At 50.1% G+C, this 27,114-nt stretch overlaps 1 protein-coding gene across 1 annotated transcript; it reads right to left on the reverse strand.

Annotated features, from left to right (window-relative positions):
• Positions 1 to 26: 26 nt before the first annotated feature.
• UBE2J2 (ubiquitin conjugating enzyme E2 J2) lies at positions 27 to 26,512 on the reverse strand. Its single transcript, XM_060259376.1, has 7 exons — positions 26,296 to 26,512; positions 17,036 to 17,166; positions 14,472 to 14,512; positions 5,599 to 5,701; positions 4,150 to 4,288; positions 3,045 to 3,125; positions 27 to 510 (listed from the first exon to the last, which is right to left on the reverse strand). Exons 2-7 carry the CDS (start codon positions 17,164 to 17,166, stop codon positions 226 to 228), a joined length of 780 nt encoding a protein of 259 aa, XP_060115359.1. The 5' UTR covers positions 26,296 to 26,512; the 3' UTR covers positions 27 to 225.
• Positions 26,513 to 27,114: the final 602 nt, after the last annotated feature.

Raw genomic sequence — 27,114 nt, forward strand, 5'->3', positions numbered from 1 at the left:
TCCGATTTCAAAGGGTCTTTAAAAAAAAATAATCGCTCCTATCTTCCCCCTTCCCCCAAACTAAACCCATGAGCCAAACCACGTTTTGTTTTTACCTGTACATCACATTGTTTATCCTGGGGTTGGAAGTCTGATACCCAGAGAGTGTCCCCCAAAATGCATTTTTTGATTTTTTTTTGCTGCCACTACCGCTAATTTGGTCTTGGAACCGCCGCAGAACGCCCTTCACTCCTGCGCTATGCTTCTCAGGACGTATTTGACCGTGTAGGCAAAGGCCGCAAAGCCAACTATAACAAACAAGTTCGCCAAAGCTCCCCCCAGGAGTCCATGGTTCCGATTGGCCTGCTGAAGGCCCGGGTGGTTAGCGGCGGCCAATGGCACGTGCCCGTTGAGGAGCGGCAGCCCGTTCTGGCCGTGATGCGTTTCCCCGTCGGGGACGACGTCGGGCAGAGGGAGGGCCGGGGGACGGCTGTGGAGCTCTTCTTGCGCCTTTTGCTTCTGCTTGATTTCCTGGAGTGGAAAAAGTTGGGGAAGGAGGAGAAAAAGAAAAGCTCAGGGGAAGTTCATCTTTTATGTTTTAATTTTATTTATTTTGTTCGATTTACGTCCCGCCCTCCCTGCCAGAGCAGGCTCAGGGCAGCTCACGTGTTTATACGTGAAATATAAAAGTACATTAAGATATAAAATCATAAAAATCGGAACATTTCAAGCGCTATATTAATCTGTGGAGGGCAATGTGTTTGAGAAGACGGACAGCTGCCGAGCCCAGTGGTGTCAAATATGTGGCCAGGGCAAGGCCCTTCGCTTGATTTTTTTTTTTTTTAAATTCCCGCAATAAGGAAGCTAGGGCATCAGCGTTCAAAGGCCAACACGCTTACTGTACTAGTTTTCTACTTGCAGGAAGGTGAGGTTTAAAAAAAAAAAACGCAGAGGAGCATTTTAAAAAAACACCCCAAATGAGATTCCGCCACCAGCAATCTGAAGCAGAGGATTCTGGGAAGGAAACATTTTCTGAACGTGGAGTTTCCTTCCCTTCAGCCATTGCGGCTAAAAAAAAAACAAAAACGGAAATGTTTCCTTCACAGAATCCTCTGCTATGCTCAGTGATTACAAGATACGGATTTGAAATTGTTTCCCTAAAGATTCAGTCTGAAATACACTTGCATAGATCCAAAGGCCTGTTTTCCCCGTGCCGCAGAATGAGATGGAAGGATCTGCTTCAGAAAAAGCCCTATGTGAAACAATGGTGAAAGCGGGGTGTGTGGCCTAATACGCAAATGAGTTCCTGCTGGGTCTTTTCTACATAAGAGAAGCCATGTTAGATCAGGCCAATGGCCCATCCAGTCCAACACTCTGTGTCACACAGTGGCCAAAAAAAATTAATATATATATACACACACACACACACACACACTGTGGCTAATAGCCAGTGATGGACCTCTGCTCCATATTTTTATCTAACCCCCTCTTGAAGATGGCTATGCTTGTGGCCGCCACCACCTCCTGTGGCAGTGAATTCCACATGTTAATCACCCTTTGGGTGAAGAAGTACTTCCTTTTATCCGTTTTAACCTGTCTGCTCAGCAATTTCATCGAATGCCCATGAATTCTTGTATTGTGAGAAAGGGAGAAAAGTACTTCTTTCTCTACTTTCTCCATCCCATGCATTATCTTGGAAACCTCTATCATGTCACCCCGCAGTCGACGTTTCTCCAAGCTAAAGAGCCCCAAACAATGCTGATGTCAGGGGTGTGGCCTAATATGCAAATAAGTTCCTGCTGGGCTTTTCTATTTAAAAAAGCCCTAAAATATTTTTTCTAATATCCCCACCCTCCATTTTACCCTACCACCCAATCAATCATGTAGGGCGGTGGTGGAAAGTTCTATCAACTTGCAGCTGGCTGATGACAACCCCAGAGGGTCCTCAAGACAAAGTTTTCAAGACAAGAGACAAACGGGGAGTTTGCCGTTGCCTGCCTCTGCCCAGCAACCCGGGACTTCCCTTGGTGGTCTCCCATCCAAGTGCTAACTGGGGACAATCAAGTTTATTTATTATATTTCTTTTATTCAATTTTTAGCCCACCCTTCCCGTAGGACAGGCTCAGGGCAGGTTACATCATAAAAACAATCAAAGACCAATTTAAAATATATAAAATCGAAAACTTTTTGTTGTTGTTGTTCAGTCGCACAGTCGAGTCCGACTCTTTGCGACCCCATGGACAAAGTCACGCCAGGACCTCCTGTCTTCCACCATCCTCCGAAGTCTGCTCAAATTCATGTTTTTACATCAGTAACGCTGTCCAGCCATCTCCTCTTTGGCCATCCCCTGTCTTTCCCAGCATCGAGTTTTCTCCAGCGAGTGCTCCCTTCTCACTGGGTGGCCAAAGCATTTAAGCTTCAACTTCAGCATCTGACCTTCCCGGGAACAGTCAGGGTTGATTTCCCTTAGGACTGACTGATTGGATCTTCTTGCAGTCCAAGGGACTCTCTACAGAGCGACAATAGAGACTAAAACGGCAGGTTCTGCCTCGCAGACATGGCCTCCTGTCCAGGTCCCGCAGATCTTATAGCGCTGGGATGGAATGAAGGGGAAAGGCCGGTAACAAGAGTCGTCCACTGCCTCAGCTGAAAAGCCTGGCGAAAGAGCTCTGTTTTACAGGCCCTGTGGAATTGGAGCAGATCCCGCAGGGCCCGGATTTCTAGGGGGAGCTCATTCCACCAGGCAGGGGCCAAGGCTGAAAAGGCCCTGGCCCTCATCATGGCCAGATGGACGTCTCTGGGGCCAGGTATTACCAAAAGTTGTTGGGGTGCTGATCGTAAAGACCTCTGAGGCTCATACAGGGAGAGGCAGTCTCAAAGGTATGCTGGCCGTATAGGGCTTTAAAGGGAAGTACCAACACGTTGAACCGGATCCGGTACTCAATAGGTACTTCGCTTCTGAGATCTGAGGCTAGCCTGGGCCGGGCAGGGCTCAGCCAGGTTGGAGATTAATATTCAACGCATCTTGTCGTGCGGCCAACTAGCTTATAAACATTGTACCTTACCTCTACCACTTCGGGGAATAATTCACAGAAAACTTTGTCTTTCAGGTTAAACGCTAAGCTCTGGGAAGCAAGCTGTCTTTTCTGCGGAGAGAAAAGGACAAAGAGGAAGTCGTGAAAGGCAACTGTCTTCTGTACCGAGATACATTCCTAACTACCTTAACAAACACGCTTTTGTGTACTAAGCCCAAAGGGGGGGGGGAGGAGGGTCTATCTTCCTGCGGCATCAACCCTGGCGATCTTGAGGAGGGTGTCAGAGGGTGGCAAGTGGACAATGAAAACGGCCTCTTCCCCCAGCATCCCAGTTTGCTGCTTTTTTATCGTGCAATGTTACTTCTAAATTCATATTTTTTTTAATCAAAATCATGAGCTGTTTGTGGGGGAGAAAAACAGACCATAACGGTTTTTAAACAGATCGCCACGGTATCTTTGCGGGTCTCCCCCCCCCCGCCCCCTCATTTTGTTTTTTTTTCCCACTTGTGACTTCTAAAATACTATGCGTGCCATGGGATTGGGCCGCTTTGTATACGTGGACAAAAAATGCATGGGACAAGCGTAGACTTGCAGTGAAGACAGGCAGGAAGAGGGCCGGAAGCTTTGGAACTCGCAAAACATACAGTCTCTCCCCAGAGCGGGAAGGGACCCCAAGGGTCATCTAATCCAACCCCCTACGCAATGCAGGAAATTCACAGCTACCTCTGCCCCCCTTCCCTGACGATCCCTGCTCAAATTAAAACTTTATTGGATCGTCCAGACACACAAGAGATGCATATAGAACATTAGATTGGAAGCCAACATTTTCAAAACAGATGCATCCAACCAAGGAGAAGATGATATTGGATTTATATCCTGCCCTATACTCTGAATCTCAGAGTCCCAGAGCGGTCACAATCTCCTTCACCTCCCTTCTCCTCCCACAACAGACACCCTGTGAGGTGGGTGGGGCTGAGAGATCTCTTAAGGCAGCTGCCCTTTCAAGGACAACTCCTACGAGAGCTACGGCTGACCCAAGGCCATTCCAGCAGCTGCAAGTGGAGGGGCGGGAGAATCAAACCCGGTTCTCCTGGATAGGAGTCCGCGCACTTCACCACCACACCAAACTACTCACAGTGAACTCTGATGTTTCTATACTCCCCAAAGTGGGGCCTTTTTCCACCATAAAACTAAGCAGCCCTGTTAAGATTGTGGAGACCGACCAGGCTGGGTTCCATGTGTCGGGGTGGAAATCGGTAATTGAAAGACATAGCCTGCGACAAGAAGAAGGGAACGTTTATTCAGAGACACAGCTTTGCAAGCGAGTATTCTGAGCAGCTTACAGACAGGTTGGGGCGGGGGGAGGGGGGGGAGGAGGAGAAGAGGGGAAACATTAAAACCATTTTGAGCTATTTTAGTCGGAGCACATAAACAGAACAGTTCTGGATAAATACTAAACAAACCACCTCAAAAAAAAAAAAAAGCAAAAGCCAAGGGCAAGGGCAAGCAAAATAACGTACAGGTACGGAACCAGTCAAAAACAACCCTTTAGGCTCAGGGGTGGCCCACGGTAGCTCTCCAGATGTTTTTCTGCCTACAACTCTCATCGGCCCCAGCCGGCATGGCCAATGGCTAAGGCTGATGGGAGCTGTAGGGGGAAAAAACATCTGGAGAGCTACCGTTGGCCACCCCTGCGTTTAGCTCATGTATTTGTTAAACTAATTGCTGTGTATTTTCCCTGTATAACCATACGTTGTTTAGGAAACATCCTTAATATTTGTGTAACTGCTCATATGTTATGAAATTGCAACCAAACTTGCTTAATAACGCTTCCCCATTAAAATCTTTTTTTTTTAATCTAATTTTAAAAAGTAAAAACAACCCTTTCGGGCGCTGACCCTAGTCTTGGTGAGGCTTTGAAAGTCCACACCCACCAGTTATTGTTTCCCTTTTAAATAATGAACCTCATAAATCAGGGGTGTCAAACATGCGGCCTGCGGGCCAAATCAGGCCCCCCAGAGGGCTCCATCAGACCCCCTGAGCAACTGGCTGTCATCTGCTTCTTTCTCCCTCTCTTTTGCTTCCTTTTGCATCACAGCTTGCTTTGCCAGGCTCTCTCAATCGCACAGCAGAGCTACAGAGCAAAACCTTTATTTTCTCCAATGGCTGAGGCTCCTCCCTTGGAGAGGAAGTGGGAGAGGAACAGCTTGCTTGGCCAGACTCTCTCAATTGCACAGCAGAGCTACTGAGCCAATTTTCTGTTCCTTCTACTGGCTGAGGCTCCTCTCCCTCCTGGTCCCCTGGGGAAGGAAGGAAAGAGCCAGAGCTCCTTTGCCCAGCTCCCTGGATCACACAGGAGAGATACAAAGAAAGCAGCATTAAGACCAATAAATGTATTAATTGTGTTTTAAGTTTTTAAAAAATTGTAATTGTGTTTGTGTCCGTTTTAAAGTTTACCGTATATGTCTGCTACCTGGCATTACATTTTATGGCACATGTGGCCCGGCCCGACAAGTTCTCATTTACGTCCGATGTGGCTCGCATAATGAATTAGTTCGACACCCCTGTCATAAACGATACGTACCGTGTATTGCATTTAAATCTTCCATTAGGCGTTATCATATAAATACTTGGAGGTTTGAAAGGAAATTCTCTGGGGAAAATCAGTTTCCCGTGGTAATAGCCACCTACGACAAGCAAGAGAAAAACAAGAACATGGTTACTTGCTTGGGTAGTAGCAGGAGCTATCCAAAAGGGCTCGCAGGATACAGGCAAGACCCTCAGAGCTTAAACGCTTACCATTCTAACGGGTGCAGCCCTTTAGGGGACTTGGCACAGAAAGGATTTATCCCCAGGGACTGCGGGCCCTGAAGCAGCAATTACAGGGGGCATTTCAAATCCCAACCGCAAAGCCAATCATTTTAAATTCTCCGGTAAACATGCTTTGTGAACTGAAGTCTGAGAAAGGCTTAGATCGGGGTCCTGGGAAAGGCATCAGCCAATGCGGTTCTCATCGCATCCTGGCTGGGCTACCGTCGTACACTCTGCACGGGGCTTGCCTTTGAAGACGGTTCAGAAGACTCAATGCCAAACGCGCCAGCAGAGCTGCCATCTACAACAGATGCCAAATCGGTTCGACCAGGGCCAGATTAACAATTAGGCCAAGTAGGCACTGGCCTATGGGCCCCCACGTCTTTAGGGGCCCCGGGCTGGCTTCTCCTGCTGGTTCCCCCCCCTGCTTGCAGCCCTCCCAGTCTGCACGTGCAGCCAGAGACTGAACCGCTCTTTGCCTGACCTGCCTGGTGCAGCCGATGCTGGCATTATCACCAAGTATGCCTCTCTCTGCCTCTCCCCCCGCAGCTTTGTCGAAGGAGCTTTTGAGAAGGTGCTTGCAGGTCGCAGCGGGGGCCACAGGCAGTGAGGCGCCGTTCCAATTCTGAGATAATTTGCAAATGCCCCCTCCCCCGATTTTGACTGCCTCGGGGCCTCCACAGGGTTTAATCCGGTCCCGGCTTGGATGCAAGATGGGAACCGAGCCAATGAAGAAGAGACTGAACGGTGTGGGGGTATCTGCTCGCAAACAATAAGCTGAGCTCACTCTGAACATCGCTTCCCCTCCCTTCCCCACAGAATCGCTTTTCTTCCATCACCTTTACCCTTTGAGGTACCAAGAGGGAGAAGCTGGTTGTTGGTTTGGGTTTTCAAGCTATAACAGTGATTTTTTTTTTTAAAAAAAGCAGGCTACATCTGCTACCACTCGCACCCCGTGCACTGATATCATCCTTCACTTGTTTTCACAATGGCATTCTGATTGTTCATGCACCGCTGAAACATACACTGCAATGACTTAAATGTAAGTGTTGGGCAGGCCTCGGATTCAGTGGGGGCTCACAGGAGTCCAGCTCCCGAACCTTCCTGAGAGTTCCACCTCCTCCCTTCCCACTTTGTCCATTCAATAATAGGTGCAACTGCATAACAATCCTGGATAAGCTCCACCACCTATTTTTCTACAAAACGACCCCTGGTGTTGGGGAACGTCTCAATGGGAAGCTCCCAAACCCACAGGGTGATTGAACATATGAAGCTGCCTTCTGCTGAATCAGACCCTGGGTCCATCAAAGTTCGTATTGTCCACTCAGACTAACAGCGGCTCTCCAGCTGAGGTTTTTCACACCTATTTGCCTGGACCCTTTTTAGTTGGAGATGCCAGGGATTGAACCTGGGACTTTGTGCTTACCAAGCAGATGCTCTACCACTTAGCCACAGTCCCTCCCCATTAACACATGGAATTCACTGCCACAGGAGGTGGTGACGGCTGCTGGCATAGACAGCTTCAAGAGGGGACCGGATAACCATATGGAGCAGAGGTCCATCAGTGGCTGTTAGCCACAGCATATTGATGGAACTCTCTGTCTGGGGCAAGTGATGCTCTGTATTCTTGGTGCTTAGGGGGGGGAGGGCAACAGTGGGAGAGCTTCTAGTGTCCTAGCCCCACTGGTGGACCCCCTGATGGCACCTGGGGGGGTTTTTTGGCCACTGTGTGACACAGGGTGTTGGACTGGATGAGCCATTGGCCTGATCCAACATGGCTTCTCTTATGTTCTTATGTGACACAGAGTGTTGGACTGGATGGGCCACTGGCCTGATCCAACATGGCTTCTCTTATGTGACACAGAGTGTTGGACTGGATGGGCCACTGGCCTGATCCAACATGGCTCCTCTTATGTTCTTATGTGACACAGAGTGTTGGACTGAATGGGCCACTGGCCTGATCCAACATGGCTTCTCTTATGTTCTTATGTGACACAGAGTGTTGGACTGGATGGTCCATTGTCCTGATCCAACATGGCTTCTCTTATGTTCTTATGTGACACAGAGTGTTGGACTGGATGGGCCACTGGCCTGATCCAACATGGCTTCTCATGTTCTTAAAGCCAAGCTCTGATTCGGTAGGAAGGCTGGCTGGGCACTTCCTTGCCAGAAAGAGCAAGAGAGTGCCACGGACAAAAGCCTCCTTCTTATTTTAGCTTATTATATTCCAAGGAGACATCAAGTAAAATAGAAGGCTGAACGTAAGGAAACCCCCAACGTACACTCCTGATAGTAAGGAATATATTCTGGCTGCAAACATCAAGCCCCCTGGGCATTGATGAGCAGCCCTGCCCCTTGGCAAACCAGAGGTGTCTACCTGGTCCGAGAGCTTCCTGTGACCAACAGCTGGTACCGTAACTACTGCCGTACTCGACATGTAAGGCTACCAGGAAGGTGATGCAAGACAACCCAGAACGGACTCCAAGTGTCTACCGCTAGAGCAAGAGCCTTTTTGGTAGCAGCTCCCACCTCGTGGAACGCCCTCCGTGAAAACATCAGGGCCCTGTGGGACCTGCCCCAGTTCCGCAGGGCCTGCAAGACTGAGCTGTGGGGCGACCACCACTCCACAGCATCGACAACTTTAAACGATTCCAACATAAGCGTAGAGCAGGGGTGGCCAGCGGTAGCTCTCCAGATGTCTTTTGCCTACAACTCCCACCAACCCCAGCCATTGGCCATGCTGGCTGGGGCTGATGGGAGTTGTAGGCAAAAAAAACATCTGGAGAGCTACCGTTGGCCACCCCGGCGTAGGGCACTAAAGAGCCTTCTCGGTTGCTGCCCCTCATTGGTGGAAGCAACTGCCTGAGGAGGTCAGAGCCTTCCAGGACCTTGCCCGGTTCCTCAAGGCTTGTAAGACGACACTGTTTCGGTTAGCGTTGAACCGAAATGCTGACCACCACCACCGAGACGCTAGACCCAATGGATGCTAAGATCACTGAACGCCATCTTAAATCTGTATCGAAATTAGCACCAAATTATTTTAAACTGTTGAATGCTTTCAATGTAAATGTTTTTTATTGTAAGTTACGTGTTGTGAGCCGCCCTGAGCCTGCTCCGGTGGGGAGGGCGGGATATAAATCCCATAAAATGAAAGTCAGAAGCGTGGAAAAGGCAGACACCTAACCTAGGTGTCCAAAAATGCCAGTTACGTCGGCCCGATCTCCTCCAGTCCAGATGGTAGTCAGTACCAGTGTGGGGAGGAGAGTTAGATGGTGCGACTAATTAAGGACACCCGCCCGCCTCAGCCAAAGGCCTGGCGGAACAGCTCCGTCTTACGGGCCCTCCGGAATGGTAATTTTTATTTATTTATTTTATTCTATTTATATCCCACCCTACCCCACCGAGGTGGGCTCAGGGCGGCTCACAACACAAAAAGCTAACAAGGATCAGTTTAAAATACGTTAATAATTATATAATAAAATACATAAAATACCTAAAAATACATAAAACTCACATCAGTATGCACTATGCTACCTTTCCCTTAATCAGTCCTTCAAATTTTTCCAGTATTCAATAATCTGATGTTCGAGATTTAATATTCAGGCACTCCGATCACAATTAATTATATGCCAACCGGAAGAGGGCTGTTTTACAGGCCCTGCGGAACTGTTCCGCAGGGCCCTCACCTCCTCCGGGAGCTGATTCCACCAACAGGGAGCTGCAATCGAAAAGGCCCTGTCTCTGGTCGCTTTCAGACGGGCCTCCTTTGGCCCAGGGATTACAAGGAGGTTCTGAGACCCCGACCTCAGCACTCTCTGGGGAACATGTGGGGAGAGACGGTCCCTAAGGTAGGCAGGTCCCAGACCATAAAGGGCTTTAAAGGTCATAACCAGCACCTTGTACCGAACTCGGTATGTTATCAGCAGCCAGTGCAGTTCCCGAAGCCCCGGCTGAATGTGCTCCCGTCTAGGGAGCCCTAACAACAGCCGGGCAGCGGCATTCTGCACTAGCTGCAACTTCCGGGTTCGGCACAGGGGCAGGCCCACGTAGAGGGCATTGGAGTAGTCCAGCCTCGAGGTGACCGTTGCATGGATCACGGTTGCCAGGTCGCCGTCCTCCAGGAAAGGGGCCAACTGCCTTGCCCGCTTAAGATGAAAAAATGTGGACTTGGCAGTGGCTGCTATCTGGGCCTCCATAGTTAAGAGTAGGCTCCAATAGCACCCCCAGGCTCCTAACCCTGTGCGCCGCTGACAGAGGCACACCATCAAGGGCCGGTAAGGGAATCTCCCTCTCCGGACCACGGCAACCCAGGCAAAGGACCTCTGTAACAAATCCGGGAGGGCCCAAATCTCCAAAGGGAGTCGATTCCACCAGGTTGGGGCCAGGGCCGAAAAAGCCCTGGCCCTGGTCGAAGCAAGGCGGAGGTCCTTTGGGCCAGGGGTGGTCAAAAGATGTCAGGAGGCTGAACGCAACGACCTCCGGGGCTCATATGTGGAGAGGCGGTCCCTCAGGTATGCCGGTCCCAGGCCGTCGGTACTAATACCTTGAAGCGGATCCGGTACTCAATTGGTAGCCAGTGCAGACTGCGCAGCATCGGCCGACCGCTCGCCCGTACAGGCGATTCAGTCAGCAATCGTGCTGCCGCGTCCTGCACCGGCTGAAGTTTCCAGGTCAGCCTCAAGGGCAAGCCTGCGTAGAGCGAGTTACAGTAATCCAACCTGGAAGTGACCGTTGCATGGATCACTTTAGCTAAGTCCCGAGGAACTAGGAAAGGCGCTAGTTGCTTGGCCTGCCGGAGATGGAAAAAGGCAGACCGTGCAACAGCTTTGACTTGGGTCTCCATAGAAAGGGTGGCATCCAGTATCACCACCAGACTCCTCACCTTCTGAGCTGGCACAAGAGGTGCGCCATCCAGGGTGGGGAGCCAGATGCTTGGTCCCAGGCCCCCGCAACTCATATATACAGGACCTCGGTCTTAGTTGGATTAAGTTTCAGCCGGCTCAACTTCAACCAACCAGCCACTGCTTCCAACACCCTGGTCAGATGGTCTGGGGTGGAGTCTGAATGGCCGTCCATCAACGGATAGAGCTGGGTGTCATCTGCATATTGGTGACACCCCAGCCCAAAACCTCTGGCAGTCTGGGCAAGGGGGCGCATATAGATGTTGAACATCATTGGCGAGAGAATAGCTCCCTGTGGTACGCCTCACTCTAGCGGGTGACGCAGGGAGGACTGCTCGCCAACCCTTTGTCCCCGATCACGGAGGAAGGAGAAAAACCACTGTAAGGCCACCCCCTGAACTCCATTGTTGGCAAGGCGGTGGTCATTAGATTGTAATCGACCGTGTCAAACGCTGCTGAGAGATCTAAAAGTAATAGCAGTGCTGACCTGCCTTGATCCAGCTGCCTTCTAAGGTCATCTGTGAGGGTGACCAGAACAGTCTCCGTCCCATGACCAGGGCGGAAGCCAGACTGGAAAGGATCGAGGACAGATGTGTCCTCCAGGAAGGCTTGAAACTGCTCTGCCACCGCTTTTTCAATTATCTTACCCAGAAACAGTAGATTCGAGACTGGGGGATAATTGGCCAGGACCGAAGGGTCCAGAGAAGACTTCTTCAAAAGCGGGCGCACCACTGCCTCTTTTAACTTGACTGGGGATACCCCTGATGACAGGGATAGGTTAACAATCTCCGCCAAGGGCCCCTGAATGTCATCCCCAGCTGCCTTAACAAGCCAGGATGGGCACGGATCAAGGGGACAGGTTGTGGGCTTCACCGCAGCCAAGGTCCTGTCAACGTCCTCCTGGGAGAGACAGCTGAAACGGTCCAACATGGGACCCGAAGACGGACAACAGGCTTCCAGTTCACATACTGCATCAACTGTGGCTAGAAGGTTATAGCAGAGTCGAGACCTTATCTGCGAAATAGGACGCAAAAGCCTCACAGCCGATATCCAATTCTCTAAGCTTTCGCTAGTCAGTGATCGAATCGTTCTAAATAATTGAGCTGGGGGCGATTTCGCAGATGCAACGGAGGCCGCATAGAGATCTCTCTTAGCGGACTTCACTGCCTTCTCATAGACCTTCATAAACGTTCTATAGGAAGTTCCAGACTCCTCGTCATAAGATCTCCGCCACGCTCGCTCTCGCCGTCTAAGCTACCGTTTCATCCTCCGCAGCTCCAAGGTATACCAAGGGGCTGCTTTGGTGCGGCGGTGAAGAGGGCACCGGGGCACGATGTCGTCGATGGCCGTGGAGAGCCAGGAATACCAGCCTTCCACCAACTCAGCTAACGAACCGCCTGGGGGCACTGGATCCCGCGGAGCCTCCCGAACCTGCTCCGGGTCCAGTTGGCTCCGCGGGCGAGCATAAATCTGCTCCTCGCCCAAGCAGGAGGAGGGGCTGCAAGTCCAGATGGACTTTCAAGGCACGGTGATCTGACCATGGAACTGTGTCCACAGCTACCAGATCCGGAGCTATCCCAGCCCCAAAGACCAAGTCGAGCGTACGGCCAGCCTGGTGAGTGGGAACCGAAACAAACTGGCTGAGTCCCAGTGTCTCCACAGATGACGCCAGGTCCTGGGCCTGCAAGGATGCTGCATCGTCAACATGGACATTGGAACCCCCCCAGGATTAATAATTAAGCCTGGGGAAGTCCAGTGCCCAGGTCAATACCGCATCCAGCAGGGCAGGCAGGCTCTCTGAGGGTGCGCTGGGCGCTCGGTGCACTACCCAGATAGCCAAACTCTCCTTGGCTTCCCAAACCAGACCGGAACATTCAATGTCCGTGATATTTGGGGCAGGAAGCGCCCTGAAAGAAAAAGACTCATGAACGAGCACTGCAAACACGCCCCCCCCCCACCCGCCCGGTAGTCCGCGATTGGTGAAAGACTGAGAACCCAGGTGGGGTAAGTTGGTTCAGGGCGATCGACTCGCCCTCCTGAAACCCAGGTCTCGGTCACACATGCCAGGTCTATCCGTTGCTCCGCGGAATAATCACGTAGAGTACAGGTCTTATTATTGATAGACCTGGCATTAATCAACACCAATGCCCCGCAACTGGCGTGAAGAGACCCAGCAAGAACTCATTTGCATTTCAGGTCACACGCCCCTGAAACCAAGCCAGCCGGAACTGCGCCCCTGCTCAAAAAAAAAGCCCTGGGAGAAAATAATTTTAAAAGTATAATGGGAGTAAGGTTTCATTATGACATTTTAAGGTAGATGCTAAGCTGATATAATTTAGTCACTGGCTCAAAAGACGTCCGGCTGGCCTCAACCAGGGCCTTTCCGGCCCTGGCCCCAACCTGGTAGAATCAGCTTCCTACAGAGATTGGGGGCCCTTCTGGATTCGTTACCATCCCGGAGGGCCTGTGAAACGGAGCTGTTCCGCCAGGCCTGTGGTGGAGGCAGGCGGGCGTCCTCATCTTATCCTACCATCTAACTGGCCTCCCAGCAGCGATTGCCACCTTGATTGGGGCCGATACCGCCGACATCTTTGGGCAATGAAGTTGCCCGCAGCAATTGTGCCTCGTGTGATCATACCATCCGTGCTGTCTTAAAACGATTCATTTTGATGCATTGTTTTAACTCAGGGGTCCTCAAACTTTTTAAATAAGGGGCCAGTTCACTGTCCCTCAGACTGTTGGAGGGCCGGACTGCCGTTACTGTACAAGGCCGCGGGCCGTCAGTTCTCCGTCTTCTGCATCTCTCTCCCTTCCCCACACCACACACCCCGGCCTGGGAACTCACCTCACCTCAGTATCACCTCACACTCTGTCTCTGCCGCCTCAGCCCAGTGCCGGAAGTGTGCGTTGCTAATGCAAGTTTAGGTCGAACGTCACTTCCGGTCTGATTTTGCCATAACCCGGCGGGCCGCATAAACGCCCTCAGCGGGCCGCATCTGGCCCGCGGGCCGTAGTTTGAGGACCCCTGTTTTAACTGTTCTGATGTTTTAGCATCGATTTAATGGTTTTAGTATGTCAGAACCCGCCCTGAGCCCTCCGTGGGAAAGGGAGGACTATAAACAAATAAATAGTACACTTTCCAGCGATGCCAGGGGTGTGTGTGCGTATGCAAAAGAGTTGTGCTAATGAGCTCCAGCATCTCTCGCTCTACAAAATGACCCCTGTGTATGGCTACCTATTACCAGAAGGCCTCAGCAGAGTTCTGTAGCCTCCTGGAGAAAATTCAACTACGGAGGCTAAATTACTGTAAAAATTAAAGTAGCCGAGGCTTAAGCAGAGGACTGAGGCCGAATACGGGCCCTAATTCCACAATAGTTAGCTCAGCCCTGCCTCCTCAGTTCGAAGGCTCCTTTACTTAGGAAAGGTCCCCTGTGCAAGCACCAGTCGTTTCCGACTCTAGGGTGACGTTGCTTTCACAATGTTTTCACAGCAGACTTTTTACGGGGTGGTTTGTCAGTGCCTTCCCCAGTCATCTACACTTCCCCCCCCCCCCCCCCCCAGCGAGCTGGGGACTCATTTTACCGACTTCGGAAGGACGGAAGGCCGAGTCAACCTCGAGCCGGCTACCTAAAAACCCAGCTCCCACCGGGGATCGAACTCAGGTCGCGAGCAGAGCTTAGGACTGCAGCACTGCAGCTTTAACACTCTGCGCCCTTTGTTAAATCGTACAAGGTTGCACGGTTACCTTCATACGGCGTCATCTCCGGTCCTCGTACCACGTAGTGCCTGAGGGAAAACAAAGAAGCTCACGTTACGCTTGTCAGATCGCTGGGGGAAGGGGGAAGGTCACCCACAACCGAGCTACAAATACATCTCTGCCTCTGGGAACCGCTCAGGCCCACCTATTCCTGGAAGAGACACCCCTCTCCGGCCTTGGCCTATCGGGGAAGCCATCAATTACCGCATGTGGGAAGGTCCCAAAGGTCACCAACCACCAGCGGCGACAGCACCTACAGAGCAATATGGGAGCAAGTAATTCCGCTCAACTATAGAAGAAATATTACACGTTGTTACTCAAACTCCCGTGGCTTTAAAACCTCCATGCAGATTGAAAGTAATAGATACAGCTGAGTTGGATAAGCTTTCTAATTTGTTAAGAATGAAACCCAAGAAATATGTCAATAAAAACTGGAATCTGTTTTTTTAGGGGTTAACGAAGGGGTAAAACGTTGAAAAATGAGAGAGCTAAATGAACGCCGCCAGAATCTGCATGGTAGATGATGCTTATGCTAACCAAGAGGTAGTATCTTTTTTTGAGGCTGTTGTTTTATTTAAGAGGACGGGGTTGTATGTAATACGCCTGATACGAGTTTTACCGCATTCTCTATCTCCATTTTGTGGACGTTGTTGTGTAAATGTGTCTTTGTTCGTTTCGTATTGTTCGTTATGTGTTATTAATAAATAAAAGGTAATGATTAAAAGAAGAAAACTCCATATAGAATGAAAACGGCAGAGCAAACTTACTCACATAAGACCGCTCTAGAACAAGACGGGCAGAAGGGAGGCCTCTGCCTACGGGTGGGCTTCTGGGTCATTTCCAGAGCTGGTGAGAGGGCTCTTGCAAAGAACGAGGGAGGCGAGATTGAAGGCTACCAGAGAACGAGCCTTCTCTATTGCGGCCCCCCACTGGTGGAACCAACTCCCAGATGTTAGAGCCTTGCGGGATCTTGCCCAATTCCGCAAGGCCTGCAAAACAATATTATTTCGAATGGCCTTCAACCAAAGCACATAGATGCCCAACATCGTGGCATGGAATTTAGCACCAAAACTGCTGTTTTAAAATTGTTTTAATAATTTTAAATTGCAAACTGTTTAATTTTAACTGATATTATTGTAATTGTTTTTACTGCTTTATGGTTTTACTGTTTCATTGTCGATATCCAATGTTGTGAGCCGCCCTGAGCCTGCTTCGGCGGGGGAGGGCGGGATATAAAGGCGAAAAATAAATAAATAATAAACAAACACTGACCAAGGTCTGATCCTGTAGAGGCACAGCTTCTGCTCTTAGGAGAGCAAATTTACAATCGTTCCCATAGGGCTCTGTTAGACCTGAACCATTACAGGACCTGGGGAACGAACTCTTGCTTTGTGCTTTGAAAATTACACACAGTGGTCTCTGGGAATTCTAGGACAAAACAAACTAATCCCACCACAACCAATGCTAGCTCACAGGTTCTGTAAACCTAAGAGTCTCCTGAAAATAATTGTGTTAACGCTTATTAAGCTTCGCTTCAGGTCTGCTGTTTAGACTTACGGTCGGTTCGACAAGCCAAAGCCCTACCCCAATGTTTACTGAATGTCCCGTCTTCCCTCTGTGCCGGAACGTAAGAGAAGCCGTGTTGGATCAGGCCAATGGCCCATCTAGCCCAACACTAAAAAAAAACACCCAGGTGCGTCATTCACCTTGAGTCTCAGTGAGAAAAGAAGAAGATATTGGATTTATATCCCGCCCTCCACTCCGAAGAGTCTCAGAGCGGCTCACAATCTCTTTTACCTTCCTCCCCCACAACAGACACCCTGTGAGGTAGATGAAGATATTGGATTTAGATCCCGTCCTCCACTCCGAAGAGTCTCAGAGCGGCTCACAATCTCTTTTACCTTCCTCCCCCACAACAGACACCCTGTGAGGTAGATGAAGATATTGGATTTATATCCCGCCCTCCACTCCGAAGAGTCTCAGAGCGGCTCACAATCTCCTTCCCCTTCCTCCCCCACAACAGACACCCTGTGAGGTAGATGAAGATATTGGATTTATATCCCGCCCTCCACTCCGAAGAGTCTCAGAGCGGCTCACAATCTCCTTCCCCTTCCTCCCCCACAACAGACACCCTGTGAGGTAGATGAAGATATTGGATTTATATCCCGCCCTCCACTCCGAAGCATCTCAGAGCGGCTCACAATCTCCTTTCCCTTCCTCCCGCACAACAGACACCCTGTGAGGTGGGTGGGGCTGAGAGGGCTCTCACAGCAGCTGCCCTTTCAAGGACAACCTCTGCCAGAGCTATGGCTGACCCAAGGCCATTCCAGCTGGTGCAAGTGGAGGAGTGGGGAATCAAACCCGGTTCTCCCAGATAAGAGTCCGCACACTTAACCACTACACCAAACTGGCTCTCCAGAAAAGCAGACTATAAATAAATAAACAAAGTTGCATCTTATGGTCACTCCGGAGTGTGACAAAGAAACAGAATGCAGGAAGGAAGGAGCCACGGAGAGCAGTCGCAGGCCTTCCCCACTTTTTCTGATCCTTACCATTCGAGGATATTTGATGGGAGAGGTTCGGCGCAGATATAAGGCACTGGGTCTTTTTTAATGCGCAGGTAGTCCTGTTTGAGTCTCTGGGTGGCTGTCGTGGGCGCCCGCTTGGTACTGTTGCTGCTCATCTGGGGATAAAGACGAAGATAGCAGATTTATACCCGGCCCTTCTCTCTGAATCAAGAGTCTCCGAGCGGCTCACAATCTCCTTTATCTCCTTTCCCCGCAACAGACACCCTGTGAGGTGGGTGGGGCTGAAAGAGCTCTGACAGAAGCTGCCCTTTCAAGGACAACTCCTGTGAGAGCTGTGGCTGACCCAAGGCCACCCCTGCCCTACTCAGTATGGGTGTCGAACTCATTTCTTACAAGGGCCGGATCTGACATAAATGAGACCTTGTTGGGCCAGGCCATGTCAGGTTGGGCCGGGCCACGTGTGTACCTATTTAAAATTAGGCAGGAGTCGTTTTGTAGAAAAACAGGTGGTGGAGCTCATCCAGAGATTGTTATGCAGCTGCACCTACGATTCAATGGACAAGGAGGTGGAACTCTCAGAAGGAGGAGGTGGAACTCTCAGAAGGAGGAGGTGGAACTCTCAGAAACGTTCAGGAACTCTGCTCCTGTGAGCTCCCACTGAATCCAAGGCCTGAGATTAGGTACCAGAGATATAAACTTTTTAAAGGACACAAACACTACTAATTTAAAAAAAAAAAAAAAACCTTAAAACATGCTTAAAACATCAGCACTTGGTCTTAAAGGTGTTGTCTTTGTTTTCTCCCCTGGGATCCAGGGAACTGGGCAAAGGAAGCTCTGGCTCTTTCCCTCCCTCCCCAGAGGATCAGGATGGGGAGGAGCCTCGACCAATGGAGAAAATCAAGGTTTTGCTCTGTAGCTCCTGTGCGATTGAGCAAGCCTGGCAAAGCAAGCTGAGATGCAGAAGGAAGCAAGAGAGAGAGGGGGGGGGGGGGGAAGCAGACAAGAACCAGTGGCTCAGGGGCCTGATAGAAGCCCTCCGGGGCTTGATTCGGCCCCCAGGACGCATGTTTGACACCCCTGCCCTACTATGGAAGTTCCGTTTAGTCACTGCAGTTAATAGCTGCTGATGAGCTTCTCTGTGAACTTGTCTAATCCCCCTTTAGAGCCAAATGCAGTGAATTCTCCGTGTGAACAAGGGCTTCCTTTTGTCAGCCTTGAATCTATTGTCCATTACTAGGTGGCCCTGGTTTCTACCATTACTGGAGGGGGGGGGGAGTTCCCACTTTTCCATCTACCAGGACAAGATAAAGTCCTGAAAAGGAGGAGAGGAGGGAGAAGAAGCATGCCTGTGGGCATGTTCTAAATGTCCCAAGAGGGCCCCCATACTGCTGTCCTGTTTCCATTTCAAAACTGATGCTAAAAAGAGCTTTGCCTTAGAGGAAAAAGTAATTCTTTTTTTTTTTTGGTTAATTAGGGTTGTCCACAGCCTGGAGTAAGAAAAGAACTCCCTGCAGGCAACCAAGCATTTTTTCAATTAGAAGGCAGGTTCTTTTTGTGTGTGTTTGCCTTCTATTCCCCCCCCCCCTTTTTTTTAACTCGGGAGGTACAAAAAGCTAGCAAGAAAGACCGGAGGGCAAGCAACTGCCAAAGTTAACTACTTGCATCTGATGAGCCAATTGTGAATTATCTAGCACTGCGAACAAACGGGGCCTTCAGCAGCAAGGGAAACTATTCCTTGGAAGATAAAAAAATATGAGCTTTAAGCTCTCGGGGGAGGGTCTGGCCTTGGGGCTGCTCAACAAGTCTTCTGTCCTCTTGTATCAGGCAGCCTTTGGCAAAGGTTGAGAATCTGATAAAAGTTTGCCTGTAACTAGAACAGGGGTGGCCAAACTGTGGCTCTTTCGCACATATTGTGTGGCTCTCAAAGTCCCCACAGCCCAGTCGGCCGGTTTGGAGAAGGGATTCGTCTCTTTAAGCCACTATGCCAAACCAGCTAGTGGCTTGGAAAATGCATTTAAAGTTGCTTTCTTTCCACCTCTCCAACCCCCTCATCTACTTGCTTTCCTTCCTTCCTCCTTCCTTCCTTCCGTCCGTCCGTCCTCCCTCCCTTCCTGCGGCTCTCAGACGTCTGATGTTTATTCTTTGTGGCTAGGCAAGTTTGGCCACTCCTGAACTAGAACAATATGTATGCAGGGCACTCAGAAAGGGGCTTGCTCAGCCGTTTGGAAAAGAACAAAAAGGGGGAAAGAAGACAACGTGGATGGAAGGAGGGGGGAGAGAGATCAGAGTTAGAAATGCAGCAAAACAACTGACTAAAGGAGAGCCTGACTGCCGTTTGGCAGCACCTTATGGGCCAACAAGATTTTCAGGGCATAAGCTTTTGAAAGTCGTAAGCATGTAAGAAAGAGCCCTGCTGGATCAGACCAGTGGTCCATCATCTCCAGCATCCTGTCTCACACAGCGGCCAACCAGCTCCTCTGGAGGATCAACAACAGGGCAGAGAGCAGGGGTGGCCAAACTTGCTTAACGTAAGAGCCACGTGGAAGAGACATCAGATGTCTGAGAGCCGCAAGACATGAACGTCGGGAGGGAGGGAGGGAGGGAGGGAGGGAGGGAGGGAGGGAGGAAGGAAGGAAGGAAGGAAGGAAGGAAGGAAGGAAGGAAGGAAGGAAGGAAGGAAGGAAGGAAGGAAGGAAGGAAGGAAGGAAGGAAGGAAGGAAGGAAGGAAGAGACAGATAGAAACTTTTAATACATTCTCCAAGCCACCAGCTGGTTTGGCTTGAAGAAGTGATCTAAAGAGGCAAATGCCTTCTCCAAGATGGCCAACAGTGCAGTGGGGGCTTCAAGAGTCACAATACGTGTGGAAGAGCCACGTGTGGCTCCCGAGCTGCAGTTTGGCCACCCCGGCATAGAGGCTGTGGTCTTCCCCCGATGTTGCCTCCTGGCACTGGGATTCATAGGCTGACCGCCTCTGAACGTGAAGGTTCCCTTTAGCCACCACGGGCAGCAGCCGCTGACAGACCGATCCTCCGCGAAGGTGTCCAATCCTCTTTCAAAGCTTCTGCGCCCCTGCCCATCACTACATCCTCTGGCAGCGAATTCCACATTTCAATCACTCGCTGCGTGTCGACGCAGAACCAAGTTTGAGTCCGGCGACACCTTTAAGACCTATGAAGTTTAATTCCGAGCATAAGCTTGTGTTGCGCAATCACACTTTTCCCGCGCGCGCACGAAAGCTTATACCCAGAATTAAAATGGTCTTAAAAGTTACAGCCGGCTGGATCTAAAGAAGTGAGCGGCGACTTGCAAAAGCTCCTCCCCTGCCACAAATTTTGTCAATCTTTTAAAACACTACTGGGCCCTTGCTCTTTTCTACCTCTCCAACAAATTGAGACACCCCCCCCCCCCCCCACCGCAAGACTGGCCACATCTAGAATATGAGACGCCCCAACGCTGACCATAGCCTTTTCTATCTCTTCTGCCTTAATGGAAAGTGTCCGTTTCTCTTCTGCCACCTCTCCCACCTCACATCACTGTCGTCTTCTGCCACCTCTCCCATTTCACATAATTTTCGCCTCCCCCTAACACCGACTTTGGCCAGGGAGGCGGGCTGCCCCTCCAACCCCAACGACATAAAGCTCTTTCAAAAAGCTTCTAACCCCCCCCCCCTCAAGCTGGACTGATCAGCCCCCCGTTTACTAGATCCCCCTTTGCCTACCAAAAACCCCACAGAAGAAGGGGTTTGGGCATGAATGCGAGCAAACAAATACTGTTACAAGCCACACCGCTGAAAACAACAAAAATAATACATATGCTTAAATCCTTATATAATTTTAGCCAGTGTACACAACGTCGCGATACCTTCCCTCCAAAGAAATTACAATTCATTGCAGATCAACCGCTTCCACAGTAGAGGGATTAACAGTCTTCAACGATTCCTTCAATAAACAGAGCTCGTGATACAGTCCATGAAAAGTTCTGAAATTCTTTTCAAGGAGGAAGGACCAGGAAATCCTTAACAGCCTTCATAAGACGTCCCCTCTAGATTTCAAGACGTTTCAATACTGGTCTTCTTCAGTTACCAGGTTGTCAAACTGGAACCCGATGTCAATGACTTCTAATGCAGACTCAAGGTTGATAGCTTAGTGGAATCAATAGGTATACAATGATTTATGCATATGTATTATCATTGCTGTTGTTTTCAGTGGTGCTGTTTGTAGCAGCATTTTGTTCGTTTACCAAAAAACCCCAGGCATGAGAAACGACCAGCTCCACCAAGAAGATGAAGAAGATGATATTGGATTTATATCCCGCCCTCCACTCCGAAGAGTCTCAGAGCGGCTCACAATCTCCTTTACCTTCCTCCCCCACAACAGACACCCTGTGAGGTAGATGAAGATATTGGATTTATATCCCGCCCTCCACTCCGAAGAGTCTCAGAGCGGCTCACAATTTCTTTTACCTTCCTCCCCCACAACAGACACCCTGTGAGGTAGATGAAGATATTGGATTTATATCCCGCCCTCCACTCCGAAGAGTCTCAGAGCGGCTCACAATCTCCTTTCCCTTCCTCCCCCACAACAGACACCCTGTGAGGTAGATGAAGATATTGGATTTATATCCTGCCCTCCACTCCGAAGAGTCTCAGAGCGGCTCACAATCTCCTTTACCTTCCTCCCCCACAACAGACACCCTGTGAGGTAGATGAAGATATTGGATTTATATCCCGCCCTCCACTCCGAAGAGTCTCAGAGCGGCTCACAATCTCTTTTACCTTCCTCCCCCACAACACACACCCTGTGAGGCAGATGAAGATATTGGATTTATTTCCCGCCCTCCACTCCGAAGAGTCTCAGAGCGGCTCACAAACTCCTTTCCCTTCCTTCCCCACAACAGACACCCTGTGAGGTGGGTGGGGCTGGAGAGGGCTCTCCCAGCAGCTGCCCTTTCAAGGAAAACCTCTGCCAGAGCTATGGCTGACCCAAGGCCATGCTAGCAGGTGCAAGTGGAGGAGTGGGGAATCAAACCCGGTTCTCCCAGATAAGAGTCCGCACACTTAACCACTACACCAAACCGGCTCTCCAATGTCAACCCCACCCACCCCAAATAAGACAACATACCCTTTCAAAAAAATGATTAACCACATTCACTACATTTTCCCAGCTTGAAGACACAATGGCAGTGCCTATCGGTGGTCTGCATCCCCTGGTAACAGAAGCTAACCCCTCCCCTCTCAAAACAGAAACAGGTGGCAAAAAGAGAAGGAAAAAGGTTTGGGTCCAGTATCACCATTAAGACCAACCAGGTTTTATTTTGGGTGTTAACGTCCATGCACACACGAATGCTAATACCCAGTATAAAAAAATCCATTGGTCTTAAAGGTGCCACTGGACTCAAACGATGTTCTGCTGCTTCAGCCCAGCACAGTGACTGGAATCTATCTTCATGGAAGGTGGTGAAATAGTTTGGGTGGCTCTGAGTATCATATAGGACTAGCTCTTCGTGCCCTTCTGAGAGATTCCGTCGTCTCCCAAAATCTCAGTCTAGCATTAAGGCCTGCCAAAGGCCCCTCCCCAGCTAGGACGCTTTCTGCCGCTGGCCAAAACACAAGAAGGAATTTTTTTCTTCCTCTCAAAACGTTAGAATTTGGAGTCCGCTGGTGACATTGCAGAATTTCTTCCAGTGGCTTTTTAAAAGGATGTGATAAATTCAGAGAGAAGAAGACGATGATGATGATATTGGATTTATATCCTGAGCTATACTCTGAATCTCAGCGTCTCAGAGCAGTCACAATCTCCTTTACCTTCTCCCCCCTCACAACAAACACCTTGTGAGGTAGGTGGGGCTGACAGAGCTTTTAACAGCAGCTGCCCTTTCAAGGACAACTCTTGCGAGAGCTATGGCTGACCCAAGACCATTCCAGCAGGTGAAAGTGGAGGAGTGGGGAATCAAAACCCGGTTCTCCCAGATAAGAGTCCGCACACTTCACCACTACACCAAACTGGCTCTCTGTGAGTAACTACATACTATGACAACAAAATGGAGAATGCCCCACACTTTGCACCCTGCTTGTAAACTTCCAGCAAGCCAGCAGCTAGATGGCAGCTGTCAAAATAAACTCCTGAACTTGGACAGCCTGTGACCCGACTTGGCAAGGTAGTTATTATGTTCTTAGACGCATCTCAGGTCAAGTCACATAAGACAGGTGTATCAGGTTCTACAAAGCCATGAAAGGTGGGAATGCAACCTCCATATCATAAGGCAGTATATCTGTAAATGCCCAATGCAGGAAATAAATGCAAGGGGTTGGCCACTGGCCTCACACTTCGTTTTTCCTTCTCCCAAGCGCACAAGGTTGGCTACGGCTCCAATCACTATGCTGGAGAAGGCAAACCTGGTGAATTCTGCGGAAACTGACCTTCGGAAACTGACAACTGTAAAGGACAAGCCATAGGATAGCCGGCCGTGGTGCGAAACAAAACACTGAAACAGGAGAACACATCTGATCCTGCAAGATAATTGTGTTCTTATATAAGTTTGTATCAATTTGTACGGGGCGATCAACAGCAAGGAGTCTCATGAACAGAAGCAGCCTGGTCAGAGGAGAGAGTATCTGGTCAGCCACTGTTGGCAGGGAGACGCCGGGTGCTTCGATCCAGCAGGGAAGTGCTGCTGCTCTCCTTAACTGCGATAGTAGAGAATGGAATCTTCATGTTCAGAGGCAATCTACCTCTACATCAAGATGATAGGACCAAGCAATAGGAGAGGGTTGTAACTCTTCAGACCCGTCCTGTGGAATCTCTCCAGCTTCTGTTGCAAACAGAGCACCGGACGACAAACTTTTAGCATTAATTGAGCCAGATGCTGGAGTAGATGACAACAGTTGGCTTCACGTCCAATTTAAGGAGGGATTTGTCTTCTGTTCTTTGGAGCACCATACTAGATTCAAGGGACTGATCCAGAAAGATAGGCTGTATGAACTGGTAATTAAATTCAGCCTCAGCACTGAGGAGCAATCCACCTTTTAGTATAAGATGCTGAAGGCAGGCCACAGTAGAGAGCAGTCGCTAACCGTACTCCTGAGCCTCCAAAGAAGCGGGAGGGGGGCGGAGGGGGGAGCTAATGTAGCACGCTGAACTAAATTTGAGCTTTGACCCAGTAGACTAGGGGTGGCCAATGGTAGCTCTCCAGATATTTTGCCTACAACTCCCATCAGCCCCAGCCACTGGCCATGCTGGCCGGGGCTGATGGGAGTTGTAGACAAAAAACATCCGGAGAGCTACCGTTGGCCACCCCTGCAGTAGACTTTTAAAACACTAAGGAAGAAAAATCTGCAGGCAAAAAAAAAAAAAAGATTCAGCAGCTTCATCAGCCAATTTGTTGTTGTTCAGTCGCACAGTCGAGTCCGACTCTTTGCAACCCCATGGACAAAGTCACACCAGGCCCTCCTGTCTTCCACCATCCTCCGAAGTCTGCTCAAATTCGTGTTAGTTACATCAGTAACGCTGTGCAGCCATCTCATCTTTTGCCATCCCCTTCTTCTTTTGCCTTCTGTCTTTTATCAGCCAATGGCTACTATAAATAGCCAATCTCACTGAACAAAAACCCGCAGCTTCAGGTGGGTAGTCATGTTGGTCTGAAGCTAGAGAAGAAAGTCTGAGTCCAGTGGCACCTTTAAGCCCAGTAAGTTTAATTCTGGGCATTAGCTTTTGTGTCTGAGGAAGGGTGGGGTGTGTCCTGCCCCCACATCTCCCTGCCCATCCCGACGTTGAGCCAGGCTGGGAAGCTTTCGTGTCAGAGATATCAGAATAAGCGTGCATGCACACAAAAGCTTCTACCCAGAATTAAGTTTTGCAGGTCCTAAAGGTGCCTAAAGGATTCAGACTTTGTTCTTCCAGCTTCAGACGCAGCATACCTCTGAATAGTAACGGCTGGTATGGATGTAGTACCCAATCCCAAACAAAACAAAACCACACCAAGTCATGCTTCCCCATGGTGGAGGGGAAGGCTGCTGGCATCCAGCCAGGCAGCTTCCCCATCCTCCTCAGTCACCAGTTTTTAATAGAACCTCCCAGGGCTTTTTTTGTAGCAAGAACTCCTTTGCATATTAGACCACACCCTTCTTACGCAGCCATTCCTTCAAGAGCTTACAGGGTTCTTTGTACAGGGCCTACTGTAAGCCCTTGGAGGATTAGTTACATCAGGGGGGTGCAGCAACAGAAAGCATTTATGTTAGCGAGGATGAATGCCTTTCCTTCAAATGTTTTTAATGGCAGATTTCTCCAAATCCCATATAGCAAGACAGTCTGTTCTTGTGGGGTGAGCAGCCCAGATTCCATCCAACGTATATTGCTGGACTGTCAGTTACATGCTAATCCCCGAGAGAACTGTTTTGAAATCTTTCTCTCCTTCCTTGCAACCTAATGAATGGGACTGATTACCGCTGCCTACTGAAAGATAATGAAATAGCAATCACAAGGGCTGTTAGTAAATTTCCAGAGAAGTTCATTAAAATCTATGCAGGGCATGTTTCACTATAAATTTTATCAGCTTATTGTTCTTAATCTTAGACTGTATATCTTGTCTGTCCTTATTTCATGTTATGCCTGAGTATGCCAATGAAAGGTATGATGATGATGAGTTCCTGCTACAAAAAAAAGTCCTGGAACCTCCATATTCAGGAGCAGCCTACCTCTGGCCGTCAGGCGCTGCTGGGAGAACGACAAGGCGCGACCTTGTGGGAGCTCATAGGGTGAGGATGCTGAACTGCAAGGACCCTTCAGCCTGCCTCCTCCTCGCCCCCCCTCCCTCCTTTCATTTCCTTCCTCCCTTTCCTTCCCTCCCTCTCTTCTTTTCCTTCCTTCCCTCCCTCCCTTCTTTTCCTTCCTTCCTCCCTCCCCTTCCTATTCCTTCCTTCCCTTCTTTTCCTTTCCTCCCTTTCCTTCCTTCCCTCCCCCTTTTCTTTTCCTTCCTTCCCTCCCTCCCTTCTTTTTCTTCCCTTCCTTCCCTCCCCCTTTTCTTTTCCTTCCTTCCTTCCCTCCCTTCTTTTCCTTCCTCCCTCCCTTTCCTTCTTTCCAAGGGACCAGACGGCTGCAAGGCGAGATCCCCTGCGCTCCATGCAGCTTTCGGTCCCCTTCCTCCACCCGCGGCACTGTTCCACCGCGCCAGCCATGCCAGTGGCCCCCGAGAGTGCCTCGCTTCCCCCCAGGCGCGCCGCTCCGACCCCCTTCTCTCCCCGCCCATCCCCGCACCGAGCCAGGCAGGGCCCTGCGCCGCCCTCTCACCTCTCCCCGCCGGGCCGCGCGGCCTCTCGTGCAGCTTCAGGCTCGGGAGGGGGCTCCACAGTCCAGCCACTCCGCCTCGACGGCTCCCTTCCGACAGCGCCTCTGCCTCCGCCGCCACCGTCCAAGATGGCAGCCCCAAAGCAGGCCCGAGCAGGGACCGGCTTCCCCTCGCCCGGCTTCCGCTTCCGGCCGAGAACAGGGCCGGGCACTTCCGGGAGACGCGAGAAGGCCGAGAGGGCGAGAAAAGTTCTTTCCAAGGAAAAGGGGGGAATGGGCCGGTCTAGGACGCTGTTTGTCTATGGTTCGGGCTCGCACCGCCTTCGCGCCTCGGCACGATATGCGCCTGCGCCTGAAAACGCCGGCCTCTTTCCCTCTCTGCTGCCGATCCTGGCTGTTGCTATGGTGACCGGCGGGCAAACGCGAAGGCTGAATTGCGGCCCAGTCAGAGAAACTTTAAATACATGCATAAAATGTACCGCGCTGCTCGAGCCCATTACTCCGCATTTTGATTATTTGTTTTACCTGTTTATTTTAAGTCTCTATAATATTCTCTGTATAGCAAACAAGACGCGCGCATCCCTCCCGCGCAATGCAGCTGATATAGCACCGTGCGCGCGAGATCATGTATATCTGACTCCAAAAGAGATGCAAACTTTTGGCATTCAGTGTGGCACGTAGGTTCGTCGGCTTTGGGAAATCACTCATGCAGGCCTAGCTGACGATTTCTCATGGGCTAAAACAGGAGAAGGCTAGGCATGGGTCTGAGTTCCTTGGAGGAAGGGTGAGATGGAAACAAAACAGACATGATTTTAAAAAGTT

The sequence above is a fragment of the Heteronotia binoei genome, chromosome 18, assembly GCF_032191835.1.
Source record: "Heteronotia binoei isolate CCM8104 ecotype False Entrance Well chromosome 18, APGP_CSIRO_Hbin_v1, whole genome shotgun sequence".
Lineage (NCBI taxonomy): Eukaryota > Metazoa > Chordata > Lepidosauria > Squamata > Gekkonidae > Heteronotia > Heteronotia binoei.